The sequence below is a fragment of the Nerophis lumbriciformis genome, linkage group LG37, assembly GCF_033978685.3.
Source record: "Nerophis lumbriciformis linkage group LG37, RoL_Nlum_v2.1, whole genome shotgun sequence".
Taxonomy (NCBI): domain Eukaryota; kingdom Metazoa; phylum Chordata; class Actinopteri; order Syngnathiformes; family Syngnathidae; genus Nerophis; species Nerophis lumbriciformis.
Window position 1 is genome coordinate 14,479,068 of NC_084584.2, and position 20,755 is coordinate 14,499,822.

Genomic DNA, 20,755 nt, shown 5'->3' on the forward strand with positions numbered 1-20,755 from the left:
TATTTCAGCAAAACAATGCCAAGCCACGTGTTACATCAACGTGGCTTCATAGTAAAAGAGTGCGGGTACTAGACTGGCCTGCCTGTAGTCCAGACCTGTCTCCCATTGAAAATGTGTGGCGCATTATGAAGCCTAAAATACCACAACGGAGACCCCCGGACTGTTGAACTTAAGCTGTACATCAAGCAAGAATGGGAAAGAATTCCACCTGAGAAGCTTCAAAAATGTGTCTCCTCAGTTCCCAAACGTTTACTGAGTGTTGTTAAAAGGAAAGGCCATGTAACACAGTGGTGAACATGCCCTTTCCCAACTACTTTGGCACGTGTTGCAGCCATGAAATTCTAAGTTAATTATTATTTGCAAAAAAAATAAAAAGTTTATCAGTTTGAACATGAAATATCTTGTCTTTGTAGTGCATTCAATTGAATATGGGTTGAAAAAGTATCAGTGACGTGCTGTGAGGTTCATGACTTCATCACAGTCAGATTTACAAACATATGAACCCTAAAGAGTGTCTTATTCACCATTTGATTGGCAGCAGTTAACGGGTTATGTTTAAAAGCTCATACCAGCATTCTTCCCTGCTTGGCACTCAGCATCAAGGGTTGGAATTGGGGGTTAAATCACCAAAAATTATTCCCGGGCGCGGCGCCGCTGCTGCCCACTGCTCCCCTCACCTCCCAGGGGGTGAACAAGGGGATGGGTCAAATGCAGAGAATAATTTCGCCACACCTAGTGTGTGTGTGACAATCATTGGTACTTTAACTTTACTTTACACATACAAACTGTAGCACACAAAAAAAGCACATTTAATTAAAAAAAAAGTTATTATGGTCTTACCTTTACTTATAAGTGCGGGAACAGTGGTGTTCGTGTTGGAGGAGTTGTGAATGAATGAAATATGAAATCCGTGCTGCAGTCTGCAGGTGTACCTAATGTTGTGTCCCTGCAGTCGTTCACGGCTCCTCCGGCGCGAGCATTGTTGTTTTTGCACTTTTTGGCTTCTTGTTAAATGACTTTTTTTGGGTGGATTCGGTCTTGCACGTGGAGGGTTTGGGTGTGGGCTTTGGTTGGTGGGGGTGCATTCTGCGGCGGGGGTGCATTAACCGGCACCAGGAGGCGGGATTACTGCGAGCCTCACACAGTGCGTCTTCGCAGCAGTTTTATGATTGCTCAGCACAAGAAATACTTTACACACATACAGTTGTTGACAAAATACACTGTACATTATATACCTCAGCTAACTAAACTATGGAAGTGTATAATATAGTTCAAATAGCAATACGGTCTCACTGCACAGCAGGCCAGCAGTTAGCCGAGTCATTGCGCAATCCATGGTGAGGCACAACCGAGTGACGTGCCTCAACTGGCTGCTGATCACCGCACCGTCTCTTCTCAGTATTTGAACGGCAAATGTGAAAATTCAGCGATTTTGAATAAAAAATAATCTAAAACTGGTGAAGTTAAATGGAAAATAACTTTATAGTATAATCACTGAATACATATAACAATTTAATTAATTTTTTTTCTTTTTACATTTTTTTTCTTTCCAGTGACCGCACGTCACTGGATAGTATATATCTGTATCATGAATCAATTTAAGTGGACCCCGACTTAAACAAGTTGAAAAACGTATTCGGGTGTTGCCATTTAGTGGTCAATTGTACGGAATATGTACTGTACTGTGCAATCTACTAATAAAAGTTTCAATCAATCAATGAATGGCATTACTAACATTTGCAGAATCTAAATGTATTTTTTTTTCCTTTTTTGCGTGAAAAACAAACCCCAATATATTACCATTGACCCACACAGCGCCGCGGCATAATTTTAGGTGTTATTTTGCTTTTTGTGAAGAATGTACAAACGTGATCATTTCCTATTTACTACGTTTCACTCGGACTTGAACGCCGCAGCGCGCCGTGGCCGAGCATCCGGGTACTTTGGCACATAACGGTGCGTAATGACGCAAATTATAGAATCTGCAGTTTGATTTGCGGCGCTCCGGGCGAAGGGGGGCGACCGGAAACAGTGGCATCGATACCCCCCGTATAAAAGCTGCCGCGGAGTGACCGACGCTCTCTTTCTGTTACCTGGGTAGGGGCAGCAGCTTTGGCCGCGACAAACAAGAAACACCGGTAAGTCGACTTTATCGCGTCTGGGCGCCCTCAGTTTAGCCCCCGGGGGGAAATTTGTTGGCTCCTGTTTTCCGCACACAAACCGTTAGGTGTTATTGAGGTTGTTCATACCGCAGTAGCGCGGTTATGTAACCCGTTTTACCGACTTATTTTTAGCGTGTATTCAAAATGAATAAATAAACATACCCGGTTTTTTGCGTGTACTCGACTTTAAGGTAACGTTTTCCATGTAACTTGTTCCTTGACGTTCGACGGGGCCGACGCCGACCAGACAAAGGCAATGTCGTAAAATGGCCGCTAAAGGCCTCGCTTTTCCTCTCGCCAGAACGAATGTTTTGTTTTAATAAAAGTCATGTGTGCTTCTGTAATATTTCGGTTTATAATTTGCGGTGTATGTTATAAATTTAGAACATGGCCTAACTATAGGGACACGTGTCTCGGGCCTGCTAGCATGTATGCTAACAGCCAGTAGCAACCGGGTTGTTTGTTATAGGCCATTAAAACTGTTAAAAATTGTTAAATGTTCAATATTGGCATTATTTCACCTACTTGGGCGAGTTTAACGTTTGGTTTTTACTCTTTATTCCTGCTTAGAAAATACAACCATGCCTAAGGAAAAGACCCACATCAACATCGTGGTCATTGGCCATGTCGACTCCGGAAAGTCCACCTCCACCGGCCACTTGATCTACAAGTGCGGCGGTATCGACAAGAGAACCATCGAGAAGTTCGAGAAGGAAGCTGCCGAGGTGAGTTTTTTTCCTTTTTTTTTTCCTTCCCTTCATTGGCTGGCCTTTTTCAAAATGGCGGCTCCGGCATGCTGGCCTGAGCTGTCAGCATAAGGGCGTTCCCGTGTCTGCGCATGCGGGGAGCGGGCTTAAAGCTCCAGTGTCCACAATGACTCAGGCAAATGGTGTGGAAGTTGAACATTGTGTAGTTTAAAGCTTGTACACCCACTTGGGGCTGAGTGATATGGCTGGAAGACTTGTGTATTAATCAAGGCAGGACAAATGCATTTATTGTCACTTGGAAATGTAATGTTACTGATTATAAGCGCTTCATCTATTAAGACAGGATAAAGGAAGCTATGTTGGAGTAGTTTTGAAATCTAACTGAACACTTTACACCTCTTAAAATGAATGTGCAAGGATGAGGAATGCTCAAGGAGCAATGTTGTGGTATGAAGATGTAAACATTACTTTTTTGCAGGTTTAGTGTCAAGATTATTTGTTTTAATAGGAAATGTGCAATTTAATGACGTTACCACTATAAGATGGCACATTTTTATATTGCTATTCGAAGTATTGCTCTTAAGTTCTTACAGTTTTCAAAAGACAGACATTGAAATATTGTTATACTAAAAGTGACTTGTGTTATATGCAGCATTCATTTTAAAATTCTGACTCCATGCAAATGGATGGGTACCGGGTTCCTGCATTGCCAGAGCGTGTGATTTATTTATTTTTTTGTCTAGGCAACAAACTTGTTTTCCTTGTATCGCATTTTCATTTTATCGCCCAGCCCTATATCAACATGGCATACCTGCCAACTACTTCGGTTTTCCCGTAATTAGTACGGTTTTCATCAACCTATTACGGTTGCAGTGATAAAAAATACGGTTTTTCATTAATTAAAAAACTCTTTTTTTAAAAAAAGTTTTATTCACGAAATCGCGTAACGACAATCGACACTGCTTCCCGTAACTTCCTATCGAGCCATTCCGAATGCCATGCGCGAGGCTATTTATAGCACCAGTTGCCATTGTTTCCAAACGAGCGAACGATCATGGAATCAGCCGGAGAAAAATCGCAAACGAGTCTTAAACCGAAAAGAAAACTGCAGTCATTCCGTGAAGAATATTCAAAAGCCTATCCGGGAATAATTATCCGTTCCAAAAAGGGTGAAAACTACGCGAATTGCACCTTGTGCAGACAAGATTTTTCGATCGGACACGGAGGAATTAGCGATGTAAAAGACCACGTTGGGACCCCTGGACCCTGGCTACTAGGTTTTTCTGATTTCAAAAGTTGGCAGGTATGTGATGGTTGCAGTAACAGACTTTCTCGTTGACAGATGGGAAAGGGCTCCTTCAAGTACGCCTGGGTGCTGGACAAACTGAAGGCCGAGCGTGAGCGTGGTATCACCATTGACATCGCTCTGTGGAAGTTCGAGACCACCAAGTACTACGTGACCATCATTGACGCTCCTGGCCACAGGGACTTCATCAAGAACATGATCACTGGCACTTCTCAGGTAATTTTGACGACGTGGAATTAAGGCTGCAGCTCTCGATGAGGAGGTTGAATATTTTTTTTGAGCATAATCTCTTTTCCGAATGCATAGACACTTGTGTCTGCATAATTAATTCCAGGCACTGGCCTTTTTTAAACATTCAGCTTTTTTCCTAATCTTTGCAACAGCAGTAACTTTTTTTTTTTTTACACCTTAATTCAAGGCCGACTGCGCTGTGCTGATCGTCGCTGCCGGCGTTGGCGAGTTTGAGGCCGGCATCTCCAAGAACGGACAGACCCGCGAGCACGCCCTGCTGGCCTTCACCCTCGGTGTGAAGCAGCTCATCGTCGGCGTCAACAAGATGGACTCCACCGAGCCCCCCTACAGCCAGAAGCGTTTTGAGGAAATCACCAAGGAAGTCAGCACCTACATCAAGAAGATCGGCTACAACCCCGGCGCCGTTCCCTTTGTGCCCATCTCTGGCTGGCATGGGGACAACATGCTGGAGACCAGTGAGAAGGTGAGGCACGCCTGATACTTACACAAATGTCACTGCTGTGAATGTGTCTGACAGGTTTTGTTTCTGTAGATGGGTTGGTTCAAAAGCTGGAAGGTTGAGCGTAAGGATGGAAACGCCAGCGGAACCACCCTGCTGGAGGCTCTGGATGCCATCCTTCCTCCCTCTCGTCCCACCGACAAGCCCCTCCGTCTGCCCCTGCAGGATGTCTACAAAATTGGAGGTAAGTAAATGTTTGTATTGAGAAGTGACTCTTTAAAATCCCAAACGTCTAACTGACCCCCCTACGCAGGTATTGGAACAGTCCCCGTGGGCCGCGTGGAGACCGGTGTGCTGAAGCCTGGCATGGTGGTCACCTTCGCTCCTCCTAACCTGACCACTGAGGTCAAGTCTGTGGAAATGCACCATGAGTCTTTGCCCGAAGCTGTCCCCGGTGACAACGTCGGCTTCAACGTGAAGAACGTGTCCGTCAAGGAAATCCGTCGTGGTTACGTCGCTGGTGATAGCAAGAACGACCCACCCAAGGGTGCTGATAACTTCAATGCTCAGGTGTGTACCCCGTCCCTCATATCCAGTTTAATTGTATTAAAATTTGCTGACTTACTTTTTTTTTGCAGGTCATCATCCTGAACCACCCTGGCCAGATCAACGAAGGCTACGCCCCCGTGCTGGACTGCCACACAGCTCACATCGCCTGCAAGTTCAAGGAGCTTATCGAGAAGATCGACCGTCGTTCCGGCAAGAAGCTTGAGGACAACCCCAAATTTGTCAAGTCTGGAGATGCCGCCATTGTTAAGATGATCCCCCAGAAGCCCATGGTGGTGGAGTCATTCTCTAATTACCCTCCTTTGGGTAAGTGCGCCTCACGTTGAACATCCTGACCCATATAGCGCATGGCACTTTTTTTTAACGCGTTCTCGTACCTCAGGTCGTTTTGCCGTGCGTGACATGAGGCAGACGGTGGCCGTTGGCGTCATCAAGTCCGTGGAGACCAAGGACGTGAGCGGAAAGACAACCAAGGCCGCGGAGAAGGCCCAGAAGAAGAAATGAATGGTCGTGCAGGACATCCAGCAAGGAGACGTGTGCCGGCAGCAGCGGGCCGCCCCTTCTCCCACCATCTCCTCCCCTTCCCACCCCGGATCATCTCTGAGGCAGAGCTCAATGCTCAAGGACTGGCTAATGCTGATTAAAACTCATCGCAAAAGTTTTCGCAGGAAAAAAAGGAACTTTGTGGCATTGTCAGTTACCAAGTTCACATGACGGTGCCTCTTTAAGTTTGGAAATGGTTTAGAACTGTGCATTGGATGTTCAAATGCCACAAATTTGATTGGAAAGAAAGCTGCTGGTAACTAATAAAAATGTCTTTGAAAAAATTGACACTGTTGTCAGCTTGTTTTTCTGCCAAAAAGCCTTCAGGCATTCTGTTCATCCAATCGCTGACAGGATGTGTGCTGGTCTAACCTGTACTTAGTTCTCAGGTTTTTCACAGGTACTTTAGTCCAACCCCCTGGCGGAGACCACTATAAAAGGTGTGCACAGGTAATACTTGCTCTCTTTTATCTGAATCGGGTCTGCCACAGGTAGGTCAAATATGCTTCCCTAACCTCTGAATATTAATTGATTAGGTCATGATTTAAAGTAGATTGTAGCCTTTTGAGTACCGGTAATGATGGTGGTATGGTTTGAAATAGCCTTTTAAATGTGACCCTTTTGGCGTTTTCATGTGGCAATATTTTGTGGATTAAGTTAGTGGCCATGTTTACTTAATTCGTATGCCGCTGTCGTACAGCTAATGTTTAGTTTAAAGAGTAAATTTAACATGGATAAGTTGAGCGAGCAGCCACTCCCAACATGAGCCTATGACGTGGTCGCGGCAACATGGCGGCGTTGCCTTTCTTCATAACCGTCGCAACATGGAGGCCGAGCACGTGACGCACAAAGGTGTGTCGCGATGTTTTGTGATTTCATAATTATCCGCTGCAATTAAGTCGACGCGTTCAAGTGACAATGGCGGCTCATGTGACACGACAGCGAGCACTAATGGCGAACTTTTTCCCCGCCAGTCGCTCAATATGCCTAAGGAAAAGATCCACATCAACATCGTGGTCATCGGCCATGTCGACTCCGGCAAGTCCACCACTACCGGCCACCTCATCTACAAGTGCGGCGGCATCGACAAGAGGGCCATCGAGAAGTTCGAGAAGGAAGCTGCTGAGGTTTGTATGCAGTTTCTTTCCTTCCTGAAAAAGAGCTGGGTGGATCGATCCAAATGGATAATGTGATATCGGCATCCGAGCGATACTGGCGTGATGTACATATTTGTTCCCTTTCACAAATATCTTCGTCATACTGTTGAGCTTTTTTGTATATTTTTACATATTAACCATCTCGGAAAAGTACTTTCAGGATTTGTGTTTAGAGGCCCTGTATTATCTTGGTCTCGAGTAGATACCAACATGTTTAGTATCGTCCAGAGATGTAATACGTCATACGTGCCAACGTGGCGGCCATCTTAGTAGGGGCAAATTTCCCATTACAGCTGATGCAATGTGGAGGTTCATTTGTCTATTATGAAAGCTTTTTTGGACACTGAATTTATGCACCTGAATTGAATTAGTTGTTTTTTTTTATATATCAAATTATGCAGACAATCATTGAATAGAACATTTTGAACAAATTTGTGTGTAAAAGGTTACTGCAAAAAATCCAGTGTATAATAATTCAGTGCAGAATTATTTATTTCAAAACTCTTCTTGTAAATCAAGACGGAGGCATTCGCTCCTGTCTCAGAAAAGGCCAATGGGGTGAGTTTTCAAGCAACAAATATTACTGCATACATTTTTTTTTACGCTACATTTTTACTTGTTTTTTTAAACTAGCGCATTTTTACAACATGATATTGTCAGAATAATTTGATGTAAAAAAAACACAGAAAATTGAGCTGCATAAATTCAGTGTTATAAAAGCTTTTGTGATAACGACTCAAATTAACCTCCAGAACGTTCTTATTGTGTGAATACTGGAAATAATTTCCCACGTCTGTCCATGTTTACATCACAGTTGATTGTATTAAAAACATAAAATGTAGACTGTAACACTAACCGCAAACAGACTGTAGACAGGAAATCCAGAGCCAAAACATGTCAAGACACCTTTTCTTGTACCAACCACACACTTCTGGCTTCACAATAATAGTATCCGGTCTTACTACCATAGCAAAATGAAAAAAATACACGTTTTTGGGCAGATTGAACTAAATTGTATATTCTTTTATGACCTGTTCTGTTTCGCAATTACAGAATGTTAAGCAGGGTGAGCATTACATTTTATTAATAAATAGAGAAGGTTGAAATATTGTCGTGCAGAGATATGAACACCATTAAATTACACGTAATGTAAAGAATATCAGAAGCATTTATTCAGGTAGCACAGATTACATTACCAAACATCTTTAACAATCAAAGCATGATTGCAACAACCCACATTTTTTGTTATCAATGCGTGAAACTGGTATCGAAACACAAGTGTAGCTCCTCTCCTCTGAATGCAAGTGCTCCTATAGCCGGAATACAAATTCTGTATTGCTACAAAATACAAAACCTGGCAAGGTGGGGGAAAGAATCGATTTTTAGATGCTTTGCAATTCGGACATTGACGGTTATAAAATAGATTAGTAAACATCGATAATCTATTTTTTTTTTTACTGTAAATAAAATAATGCAGACAGTTCTAAAATTTGGCTGACTGCAGCTAGCCACCTCACCGAAAGATCCGACCGGCTCCTTTATCGGGCACTTATGTTCCAGTTTTGCACACGTTTCTATTAATTTGATAAATCAAATGCACTGTTTTAAAAAATTGCAAGTGATAAACGCCCATTTAGTGAAATGAAAATAAATGTAAAACGGCATCAATATACATAAATTAAAGACGCACAATAATCGATTATTAATAGAATTGTAGCTCCTGAATCGTAATCAAATCGTGAGGTGGTGAAAGATTCCCACCCCTAACATGAACGCACTGCAGGTATATTTTTTAAATTTTAATTAAAAGCTTGTTTATGTTTTTGTTTTGAGCGGTTTAAAAAAAAAAAGTATGTTTAAAAACATTTCATTAAAGCAAACTAATTTTATACCAGTCATGGTATAAAAACTTGAAAATTACCTTTGTCGGGGACACTTTACAATTATATTTATCTGCAATTATTTTGAACAAACTGCGATTAATTGAGATAAAATATATGTCGAAAGCAGTGCTTCTTAACCATAGGGCCCATTGTTGGGCCCTATGGTTAAGCGAGCTCTAGATGGCCGCTAAAAATATATTTTTCTCCGCTGTGGGTCCGTATGGGCCCCAGCGGTACTCGGTCGTAATACCCCTTTCCACCACTTGTGGCAGTAATGACAATATCAAACAAACAGAAGAAGTCTGCAGCTAAAGTCATAGAGAGGTTTCTTAAGCGCAAAAAATATGACTTAAGTGGTGAAGCTGTATTTCCATTTGATCCTAAATTTTATTGACAGTTTATTTAAGAAACATATACACTATTAACTTACTTTTATTGATTTTAGCACTGCAAAATTGTGTCAATTTATTTTTCATAATTTTTTTGGGTCACGGCTTCATATGCTTTGACAATGTTGATCATGTTAAACTGTAAGTAGGTTAGATATAATTATTGAATGGGATTCAAATCAAGAGTAAGATTACTTATTTCGAGTAGAGAAGTCCGATAATGGCTTTTTTGCCGATATTGTCCAACTCTTAATTACCGATTCCGATATCAACCGATACCGATATATACAGTCGTGGAATTAACACATTATTATGCCTAATTCTGTTGTGATACCCACTACAAATATGGGAAATACTATACTTTGGCTTTCACAAAGTGCTTTTTTTTTTTTTAAACATGCCTCAAAACAACAGCTACAAAAACAATGAAGGCACATAGCTTCAGTCCAGAGTATACTAGAGTAACAAAGTAAACAATAACATAGTCCTTCTTTAGTGCAGGACTGCCTGGCATACTGTATAACAGGACATTATAAACTGGGCTCAATCTGCCCTGCTCTAACGTATTTGTATGAGTGACACAAATGTGCTGCAAGCTAGTGGTGAGTGCTTGAAGTGGCCTACCAGTCAGTTAGAGCTTCTGAAATGCTGCGTTGAGACAGGGCACCTCTGTTCACTGCGAGTTGCAAAGTGTGCGCCATGCAGGGCAGACTAGCCACACCAAAGGCCAACGTAACTTTTGACATACGTTGTCCCTGACCACAACAAGGGCTTTCGCCTTGGGGTGGTTTTTGTTGTATTTTTGTTTTTTCTCGGCGGAGTCTTTAAAGGCCTACTGAAATGCGATTTTCTTATTCAAACGGGGATAGCAGGTCCATTCTATGTGTCATACTTGATCATTTCGCGATATTGCCATATTTTTGCTGAAAGGATTTAGTAGAGAACATCGACGATAAAGTTCGCAACTTTTGGTCGCTGATAAAAAAGCCTTGCCTGTACCGGAAGTAGCAGACGATATGCGCGTGACGTCACAGGTTGTGGAGCTCCTCACATCCGCACATTGTTTACAATCATGGCCACCAGCAGCGAGAGCGATTCGGACCGAGAAAGCGACGATTTCCCCATTAATTTGAGCGAGGATGAAAGATTTGTGGATGAGGAAAGTGAGAGTGAAGGACTAGAGGGCAGTGGGAGCGATTCAGATAGGGAAGATGCTGTGAGAGGCGGGTGGGACCTGATATTCAGCTGGGAATGACTAAAACAGTAAATAAACACAAGACATATATATACTCTATTAGCCACAACACAACCAGGCTTATATTTAATATGCCACAAATTAATCCCGCATAACAAACACCTCCCCCCTCCCGTCCATAGAACCCGCCAATACAACTCAAACACCTGCACAACACACTCAATCCCACAGCCCAAAGTACCGTTCACCTCCCCAAAGTTTATACAGCACATATATTTCCCCAAAGTCCCCAAGCGATCAAATGTTTGGAAGCCGCAGCTGCGTACTCACGGTACCGCGTCTGCGCATCCAACTCAAAGTCCTCCTGGTAAGAGTCTCTGTTGTCCCAGTTCTCCACAGGCCAATGGTAAAGCTTGACTGTCATCTTTCGGGAATGTAAACAATGAAACACCGACTGTGTTATCCGGCACAACAGTCAGAGGGTGCATTCTACGGCGGGGGTGCGTTATCCGGCACAACACCTGCCGCAATACACCGCTTCCCACCTACAGCTTTCTTCTTTGCTGTCTCCATTGTTCATTGAACAAATTGCAAAAGATTCACCAACACAGATGTCCAGAATACTGTGGAATTTTGCGATGAAAACAGACGACTTAATAGCTGGCCACCATGCTGTCCCAAAATGTCCTCTACAATCCGTGACGTCACGCGCAGGCGTCATCATTCCGAGACGTTTTCAGCAGGATATTCCGCGCAAAATTTAAAATTGCACTTTAGTAAGCTAACCCGGCCGTATTGGCATGTGTTGCAATGTTAAGATTTCATCATTGATATATAAACTATCAGACTGCGTGGTCGGTAGTAGTGGGTTTCAGTAGGCCTTTAAGCGACAACTGTGTGGTACTACTTTTTTCCGGTAGTTGCTTTTCATCCATCTTCCGCTTGTATTCATCGTGTATCTCCTTATGATTCTTGAAGAGGTGGGAGATCAAATTGCTCGTATTAAAGGAAGATGTCTTGGTTCCTCCAACTTTTTGCAGTCATTGCAAATTGCCAGTTTTTTTATCCGTCAGAGACACTTTAAAATAATTCCAAACCATAGACATGGTGTCGTTAGTCAGTCACCGAGCGAGCTGGCTTGTTAGCCACGGCTACAGCACCGGCAACAACACACTCTTGTTGTTGTTATGCTGCGCTCGCGGCGGTTTGATGAGGTCATCAAGCGTCCCCAGTAAACCTCTCATGCTGCAGTCGTCAACTCCTGTGTTGGGTGTGGGAGAGGGGAGGGGCTGGGAGGACTGGGAGACACAACTGCTCCTACGTCCATGTACCACTCCGTACAGCGGCGTTTTAAAAAGTCATTAATTTTACTTTTTGAAACCGATACCGATAATTTCCGATATTACTTTTTAAAGCATTTATCGGCCGATATTATTGGACATCTCTAATTTCGAGTTAATATTTGAGCGGGCCCCTTTATCGTAGAAAAGTTGGGCCAATGAAGTCCAGTTTTTGGCTGCTCTGCCCACCTCTGCACCTAAGACAGGGGTCGGCAACCCGCGGCTCTAGAGCCGCATGCGGCTCTTTAGCGCCGCCCTAGTGGCTCTCTGGAGCTTTTTCAAAAATGTATGAAAAATGGAAAAAGTTGAGGGGGAAAAAAATATTTTTTTTGTTTTGATATGGTTTCTGTAGGAGGACAAACATGACACAAACCTGCCTAATTGTTATAAAGCACACTGTTTATATTAAACATGCTTCACTGATTCGAGTATTTGGCGAGCGCCGTTTTGTCCTACTAATTTTGGCAGTCCTTGAACTCACCTTAGTTTGTTTACATGTATATCTTTCTGCGACTTTCTAGGACGTGTTTTATCCTTTTTTTTGTCTCATTTTGCCCACCAAACTTTTAACGTTGTGCATGAATCCACAACGGTGAGTTTTGTTGATGTTATTGACTTGTGTGGAGTGCTAAACAGACATATTTGGCCACTGCATGACTGCGAGCTAATCGATGCTAACATGCTATTTAGGCTAGCTATATGTACATATTGCATAATTATGCCTCATTTGTAGCTATATTTGAGGTCATTTAGTTTCCTTTGAGTCATATTAATTCAATTTATATCTCATGACACACTATCTGTATGTAATATGGCTTTTATTTTTTTGCGGCTCCAGACAGATTTGTTTTTGTATTTTTGGTCCAGTAAGGCTCTTTCAACATTTTGGGTTGCCGACCCCTGACCTAAGAGAAGATAAAGGCCCATCAAAAAAGGGGAGCTTCAGGGGTTTGTTTTACGACCGGAAGTGGAGTCCTAATGCTCAAACTTAATGAATTTTAATCAATATTTCTGTTTTCACCCATTTGACCCATATTCTTACAGGTTATGGGTCAATTAATTTCCTAAGGGAAAAAAAAAAAAAGAATAATCCACTAAGTGCAGCATTGAAACTGTGTCGATCCACGACTTGCACCGCCTGGTTCGAGGAATTTTTTTCCCTCCTTTTGGCAGAATATGAACGCTTTAGGAATCGCTAGCTCAAAGAAGGTAAACGTGTGTATCTCACAAATATTTATTTGTGTTAAGTGTCATGAAGTACTAGTCTGGAGAGAGAGCAAAGGGGGAGGTGTCTGTGGTAGTGATGGGTTGATGAGGCGTCATGAAGCGTTTCGACACATTGCAAAACTGTATTGATACTGTGTCGATACTGTGTCACTAAATACTGACATCTGCTGGACATTAAAAAATCCCTACAGGCAACCTATGGACCGACTCAACTGACACTGATTTTATGCTCTAGTACAGGGGTCACCAAACTTTTTGAAACCAAAAACTACTTCTTGGGTACTGATTAATGCGAAGGGCTACCAGTTTGATACACACTTAAATAAATAAATATATTGTCATCTGTAAGTTACACGTACGTGTGATTTAAACAAGAATAGCTAAATAAATAAATTTATTTATATAAAAAAATGGGTATTTCTGTCTGTCATTCTGTCGTACATTTTTTTTTCCTTTTACGGAAGGTTTTTTGTAGAGAATAAATGATGAAAAAAACACTTATTTGAACGGTTTAAAAGAGGAGAAAACAAGAAAACATTTAAAATAAAATTTTGAAACATAGTTTATCTTCAATTTCGACTCTTTATAATTCAAAATTCAACCGACAAAAAGAAGAGAAAAACTTGCTTATTTGAATCTTTTTGAAAAAATTAAAAAAAAGAATTTATGGAACATCATTAGTAATTTTTCCTGATTAAGATACATTTTAGAATTTTGATGACATGTTTTAAATTGGTTAAAATCCAATCTGCACTTTGTTAGAATATGTAACAAATTGGACCAAGCTATATTTCTAACAAAGACAAATCAGTATTTCTTCTAGATTTTCCAGAACAAAAATTCAAAATACTTTGAAATAAGATTTAAATTTGATTCTACAGATTTTCTAGATTTGCCAGAATAATTTTTTTGAATTTTAATCATAGTAAGTTTGAAGAAATATTTCACAAATATTCTTCGTCGAAAAAACAGAAGCTAAAATATTTATTATTCTTTACAATAAAAAATAAATAAATTTACTTGAACATTGATTTAAATTGTCAGGAAAGAAGAGGAAGAAATTTAAAAGGTAAAAAGGTATATTTGTTTAAAAATCCTAAAATCATTTTTAAGGTTGTATTTTTTCTCTAAAATTGTATTTCTAAAAGTAATAAGAAGCAAAGTAAAAAATAAATGAATTTATTTAAACAAGTGAAGACCCATCCATCCATCTATTTTCTTTCGCTTATTCCAAGTGAAGACCAAGTCTTTAAAATATTTTCTTGGATTTTCAAATTCTATTTGAGTTTTGTCTCTTTTAGAATTAAAAATGTCGAGCAAAGCGAGACCAGCTTGCTAGTAAATAAATAAAATTTAAAAAAATAGAGGCAGCTCACTGGTAAGTGCTGCTCTTTAAGCTATTATTAGAACAGGCCAGCGGGCGACTGATCTGGTCCTTACGGGCTACCTGGTGACCGCGGGCACTGCGTTGGTGACCCCTGCCCTAGTATATACAATAATATAAACCAATTAATTGTATTTCATTTAGGATTATTTCATATCTTCATTTAAATAAAAATATATTTTTATCTTTTTTAGATACAGTCAATAAATAATGTGAACATGTATCATAACATGGAAATCTAAGAGAACGTGTTGTGGATGATTGTGGACTGGGAATTTTTTTAATTTTATTTTTTTACACATTTTTATAAAAAAAAAAAAAAAAAAGTTTTTCCGACGTATTACATTTTAGACGATTTCTCTTCTTAGTTATTATTTCTCCGGCTGTAGAAAAGACCCGCTCACAGGGCACAGAGGAGGCGTCAGTGCGACATAGTTCGCGTATCGGTCACGTGACCAAAACAGCTCATGATCGGTCACGTGACTTTCTAAAAGCGGTACGCGCACCGACACAGGGTTTTGCTCTATGAGCTCGACGCATGCGCCGATGCATCGGTGTTGCCGGACCCATCACTAGTCTGTGGGATCAAGTTAACTTTCAGTTTCGATACTGCTTGGGCCTTGAGATACTTTAGCTCAGTTTAGTCTCCGAGCCCAGGTGCTCCTGTGGTTTGTCACCGCTCATTTTTTTTTAGACAGTCGTAGGACGAAAGAATCTGGGAGGACTCTGCCCTCCCGAAAGGGGGGTCCTAATAGCGAACTTGTCCTGGTCCACGTCGGCTCATTTGACTTGATTGTGTTTTTATTCTGTGGTGTAGATGGGAAAGGGCTCCTTCAAGTACGCCTGGGTGCTGGACAAACTGAAGGCGGAGCGTGAGCGCGGCATCACCATCGACATCGCCCTGTGGAAGTTCGAGACCATCAAGTACTACGTGACCGTCATCGACGCCCCTGGCCACAGGGACTTCATCAAGAACATGATCACCGGCACCTCCCAGGTCGCTCCCGATACCGATACAAGTCTGTGTTCTCATTGCCGACTTCTAACCCGGGGCTCGATTCCAGGCCGACTGCGCCGTGCTGATTGTTGCCGCCGGCGTTGGCGAGTTTGAGGCCGGCATCTCCAAGAACGGACAGACCCGCGAGCACGCCCTGCTGGCCTTCACCCTCGGTGTGAAGCAGCTCGTCGTCGGCGTCAACAAGATGGACTCCACCGAGCCCCCCTACAGCCAGAAGCGTTTTGAGGAAATCTCCAAGGAAGTCAAAACCTACATCAAGAGGATCGGCTACAACCCCAACGGCGTTCCCTTTGTGCCCATCTCTGGCTGGCATGGGGACAACATGCTGGAGAAAAGTGAAAAGGTGAGGAGCGCTTGACTTTTGTGAATGTGAATGTGGACTTGATATCCGCTTTTTTTTGGTAGATGAATTGGTTCAAGACCTGGTCTGTTGAGCGCAAGGAGGGCAACGCCAGCGGAACCACCCTGTTCGATGCTCTGGATGCCATCCTTCCTCCCTCTCGTCCCATCGACAAGCCCCTCCGTCTGCCCCTGCAGGACGTCTACAAAATCGGAGGTGGGTCATTTTTCTTACTTTCCCTGTCAGACCTCCTTCCGTACCCTCTCGTCCCCGCCCAGGTATCGGAACAGTCCCCGTGGGCCGTGTGGAGACCGGCGTGCTGAAGCCCGGCATGTTGGTCACCTTCGCTCCCCCCAACCTGACCACCGAGGTCAAGTCTGTGGAGATGCACCACGAGTCCCTGCCCCAGGCTATGCCCGGCGACAACGTGGGCTTCAACGTGAAGAACGTGTCCATCAAGGAGATCCGCCGCGGTAACGTCGCCGGTGACAGCAAGAACGACCCGCCCAAGGGCGCTGATAACTTCAATGCTCAGGTGTGTGCAGGGCTGGGCGATAAAACAATATATATCGCAAAGTAAATTCTCTTCAAAAGTAATAAGAGACATTTTCGATAAAGGGTAATTACTGATGATTTGGTCAGGGATCTATGCTGCAAATTGCCATCCCAAACATCCATGAGTGAAATCAGCCATTACTTATTCCTTATTCTGATTTTATTTATTTATTTATTTTTACAAGCCCTTCCTTGTGGTCCATAATCACTGTTTCTTAACCATAGGGCCACCAAAAAATATCTGTGGTAATACACCTTTTCACCACTTGTGGCAGTAATGGCAATTTCAAACAAGTCTGGAGCTAAAGTCATAGAGAAGGTTCTTAAGCGCCAAAATTATGACTAAAGTAGTGAAGCTGTATTTTCACTTGCGCTTTAATTGTAGCGACAGTTTACTTAAGAAACATATTCATCCATCCAACCGTCTTCTGGCGCTTATCCGAGGCGTTCCCGGGCCAGCTGGGAGACATAGGGGCCTGATTTACTAAGACCTAAAAACCAAACGTTCGACAGCGTGTGCAAAAAAAAAAAAAGTGTACTATAAGTGGGCGTGTTGCATCTGATCTACTAAGTCATCCGGCAGCAATAAAATTATAATAGGAAATTGCTGAATAATCTAATATTTTTTTTATTTTTGACCGTCCAAAATGTTGACACACACACGCAGGACGGTGGATTCTCGTCCATCCGTGATCTGTGGGGATTTGTCGGTTTGCACACCCTTCTGACACTAGCTAAATCGGCCTCAGTCTATAAACATTACATCATCACACCCAAGACAATTGGGCACATACACACGCATACCCCCCTCCCCCACCCCACGCCTTCACCACCGCTTGTTTCCCCTCGGGGTGATGGTCGGCTGGCAGCGCTTCATAACAGCAGTCGACCTCCAGGGTCCCAACTCCCTGCCCCTCTGTTGCGAGATTGTCTTGATTAAATGTAACGTGTTTATGTGTGCATTGCATGGAGGTTTTTTCCCCACTCCAGACTAGGCCCCCTTAGGAGCCCAGTTTAGATTGTATTTTTTTACTCATCTTCTTCCCCAGCGTTTTACCTTCTTCTTATCTTTTACGGGGCGCCTTTGGCAACCCATCAGCGTTCCTGTTCTGTAACCCTGTACACTGTTTGTTTGTCTAATCTTGAACGGGTTTGTGCTGAAAACATAGTTTCGTTGTACTTGTGCAATGACAATAAAGTCCTATCTTATCCTATACTATCCTAAATAAAATGCATAACGGTGATGAGTGGTGATAAATCACATTGCGCGTGCTACATTTATATATATATATATATATATATATATATATATATATATATATATTCATTTATGTATATGTATGTGTATATATATATATATATATATATATATATATATATATATATATATATATATATATATATATATATATATGCCGTCCCCAATAGCTATATAGACACATAGAAAATCTTGCTTAAAGATTCTGCAACATCCAGAGAATGCTTAACTTAAGAATTGCAAGTTGAATTAAAGCTGCAAGCAGTGATGGACGGGACCGACTTTGAGGGCTCATAAAATCCAAACCGGAGCAGTGATTAAAACTCTTTCATCAACTTTTAATCAGAAGGGTTCAATCTCTTTCCTGTGCTAATTTGAAGCCGACACGACAAACGCGCTCAGAGGAGATAATGTTTGAAAAAAGGGGACTGTTTTTACACAACTCTTGTTTTGAAGGGGGAATTGCAAACTTCCTGTTGATTTTTGCTGGGGGTTGTCAATGAATGAAATGTAGGTCTAATTGAGACCTACATAGAGGTTTTTGTTTCATGTCTCTACGACATTCCTACTGGGAGTTACAGGCAGTTTTGTCTGTGTTTTCTTCCTAGGGTGCGCTAGAGCGCAATTTTGAGTTTTGGGGTTTATTTTTTTGATTAGATCTCAATTTTTGCCAGTCCTGATGTGTGTGTCCAATTTGGTGAGTTTTGAAGCATGTTAAGGGGGTCAAATTACAGCTCAAAGAGGCGGCGGTATAATAATAAAACGCTAGAAATACAATAGGGTCCTCTGTCCCAAAGGACTCGGTCCCTAATAATGCTTGTTTTCAGAAATAAAATACCTATTCCTAGCTTAGAAATCCTGCTATTTTTAGGGACAGCAATGTCCCTTTGGGACAGAGGACCCTATTGTATTTCGTGCGTTTTATTATTATTATTATTATTCCGCCGCCTCTTTGAGCTGTAATTTGACCCCCTTAACGTGCTTCAAAACTCACCATATTTGACACACACATCAGGACTGGCGAAAATTGCTATCCAATCAAAAAACCAAACCCCAAAACTCAAAATTGTGCTCTAGCGGCCTTAGGAAAAAACACAGACAAAACTGCTTGTAACGTCCGGTAGGAATGTCGTAGAGACATGAAACAAAAATCTCTATGTAGGTCTGACTTAGACCTAGATTTCATACATTGACATCCTTCAGCAAAAATCAACAGGAAGTTGGCAATTCCCCCTTCAAAACAAAAGTTTACTAAAAACAGTCACTTTTGCCTCTTTGAGCTGTAATTTGACCCCCTTAACATGCTTTAAAACTCACATAACTGGACACACACATCAGGACTGGCAAAAATTGCGATCTAATAAAAAAAAAACAACAACCCCAAAACTCAAAATTGCGCTCTAGCGCCCCCTAGGAAGAAAACACAGACACAACTGCTCCTAGGAAGAAAACTCAGACAAAACTGCCTGTAACTTCCAGTAGAAATGTCTTAGAGACATTAAACAAAAACCTCTATGTAGGTCTCACTTAGACCTACATTTCATATATTGACAACCCCCAGCAAAAATCAACAGGAAGTTTGCGATTCCCCCTTCAAAACAAAAGTTTTGCAAAAACCGGTCACCTTTTTTCAAACATTATCTCCTCTGCGCGCGTTTGTCGTGTCGGCTTCAAACTAGCACAGGAGAGAGATTGAACCATTCTGATTAAAAGTTGACCAAAGAGTTTTAATTACTGCTCCGGTTTGGATTTTATGTGCCATCAAAGTCGGTCCCGTCCATCGCTGCTTGCAGCTTTAATTTAGATATGATATTTTAGGATGTCTTATCAAGTAAAATTATCCGTTCAATTTCAATACTTTTTAATAATTTTCCAAAAATCTCATCTTTTTATCTTCTTTTTTGACAGCTCTTTTTTTGCAATGTGCTTTCTTTTGGTGCGTAACATGTTTAGCCTTCTCCTAATATTTGATAACAAGCCTTAAGATATTAGGTAATGCCGTTTATTTGCAGTAATGGAGGTTATTATTTTAACTTAGGAGAGCGGCTCCACGCTGTTTACGGAGATACATACCGCCAAATTTAGCAAAATGGTCTTTTTGCAGGTTATCGTCCTGAACCACCCTGGCCAGATCGGCCAAGGCTACTCCCCCGTGCTGGACTGCCACACAGCTCACATCGCCTGCAAGTTCAAGGAGCTTGTCGAGAAGATCGACCGTCGTTCCGGCAAGACGTTAGAGTCTAACCCCAAGTTCCTCAAGTCCGGAGAAGCCGCCATTGTTAATATGGTTCCCTTGAAGCCCATGGTGGTGGAGGCCTTCTCTTCCTATGCTCCCCTGGGTGAGTGCGCCTTCTCTCCTTCAACATGGTAGCACAGACCTTCATCAGTTCCCCAGCATCGCCTCTTTGTCCTCTCAGGTCGTTTCGCCGTGCGTGACATGAGGCAGACGGTGGCCGTCGGCGTCATCAAGTCCGTGGAGACCAAGGAGGTGAGCGGAAAGACAACCAAGGCGGCGATGAAGGTCCAGAGTAAGAAATGAACGGTCGTGCAGGACATCCAGCAAGGAGACCCGTGCCGGCATCCCACCGCCTCCCCTCCCGACCTCGGCGCATCACTGATGCAGAGCTCAATGCTCAAGGACTGGCTTATGCTGATTAAAACTCATCGCAAAAGTTTTCGCAGGAAAAATACAAAAAACTATGGCTTTTGTCAGTAGAGCAATGAATGAGCGCAATAAAATTCCATACCTGCCTAATGAAATTTGTCTTGTGGGATTTACAGGGATCCCAGACGTCCATTATTTCGCGGAATTCTGCTATTCTTTAAGCCAAAGTGGCCTGTTTTGTAGATTTCTGTATAAAAAGGCTTCCTATGAGGAAGCAGTGCCTGGGGAATCTGTGGTGGGCTCTTCTATTTCTGGGGATGAGGTTGCTGAGGTAGTTAAAAAGCTCCTCGGTGGCAAGGCCCCGGGGGTGGATGATATCCGCCCGGAGTTCCTTAGGGCTCTGGATGCTGTGGGGCTGTCTTGGTTGA

General features: G+C 42.3%; 2 protein-coding genes across 2 annotated transcripts; both read left to right on the forward strand.

Moving 5' to 3' along the window:
- Window positions 1-1,977: 1,977 nt before the first annotated feature.
- LOC133577229 (elongation factor 1-alpha) lies at window positions 1,978-6,264 on the forward strand. The gene is made up of 8 exons (XM_061930870.1): window positions 1,978-2,138; window positions 2,733-2,887; window positions 4,212-4,391; window positions 4,594-4,890; window positions 4,960-5,110; window positions 5,180-5,436; window positions 5,505-5,739; window positions 5,816-6,264. The coding sequence occupies exons 2-8, from the start codon at window positions 2,744-2,746 to the stop codon at window positions 5,935-5,937; spliced, it is 1,386 nt and encodes a 461-aa protein (XP_061786854.1). The 5' UTR covers window positions 1,978-2,138; window positions 2,733-2,743; the 3' UTR covers window positions 5,938-6,264.
- A 665-nt stretch (window positions 6,265-6,929) lies between these two features.
- On the forward strand, window positions 6,930-20,482 carry LOC133577268 (elongation factor 1-alpha-like). The gene is made up of 7 exons (XM_061930938.1): window positions 6,930-7,103; window positions 15,369-15,548; window positions 15,616-15,912; window positions 15,975-16,125; window positions 16,188-16,444; window positions 19,827-20,061; window positions 20,140-20,482. The coding sequence occupies exons 1-7, from the start codon at window positions 6,960-6,962 to the stop codon at window positions 20,259-20,261; spliced, it is 1,386 nt and encodes a 461-aa protein (XP_061786922.1). The 5' UTR covers window positions 6,930-6,959; the 3' UTR covers window positions 20,262-20,482.
- The last annotated feature ends 273 nt before the right edge of the window (window positions 20,483-20,755 follow it).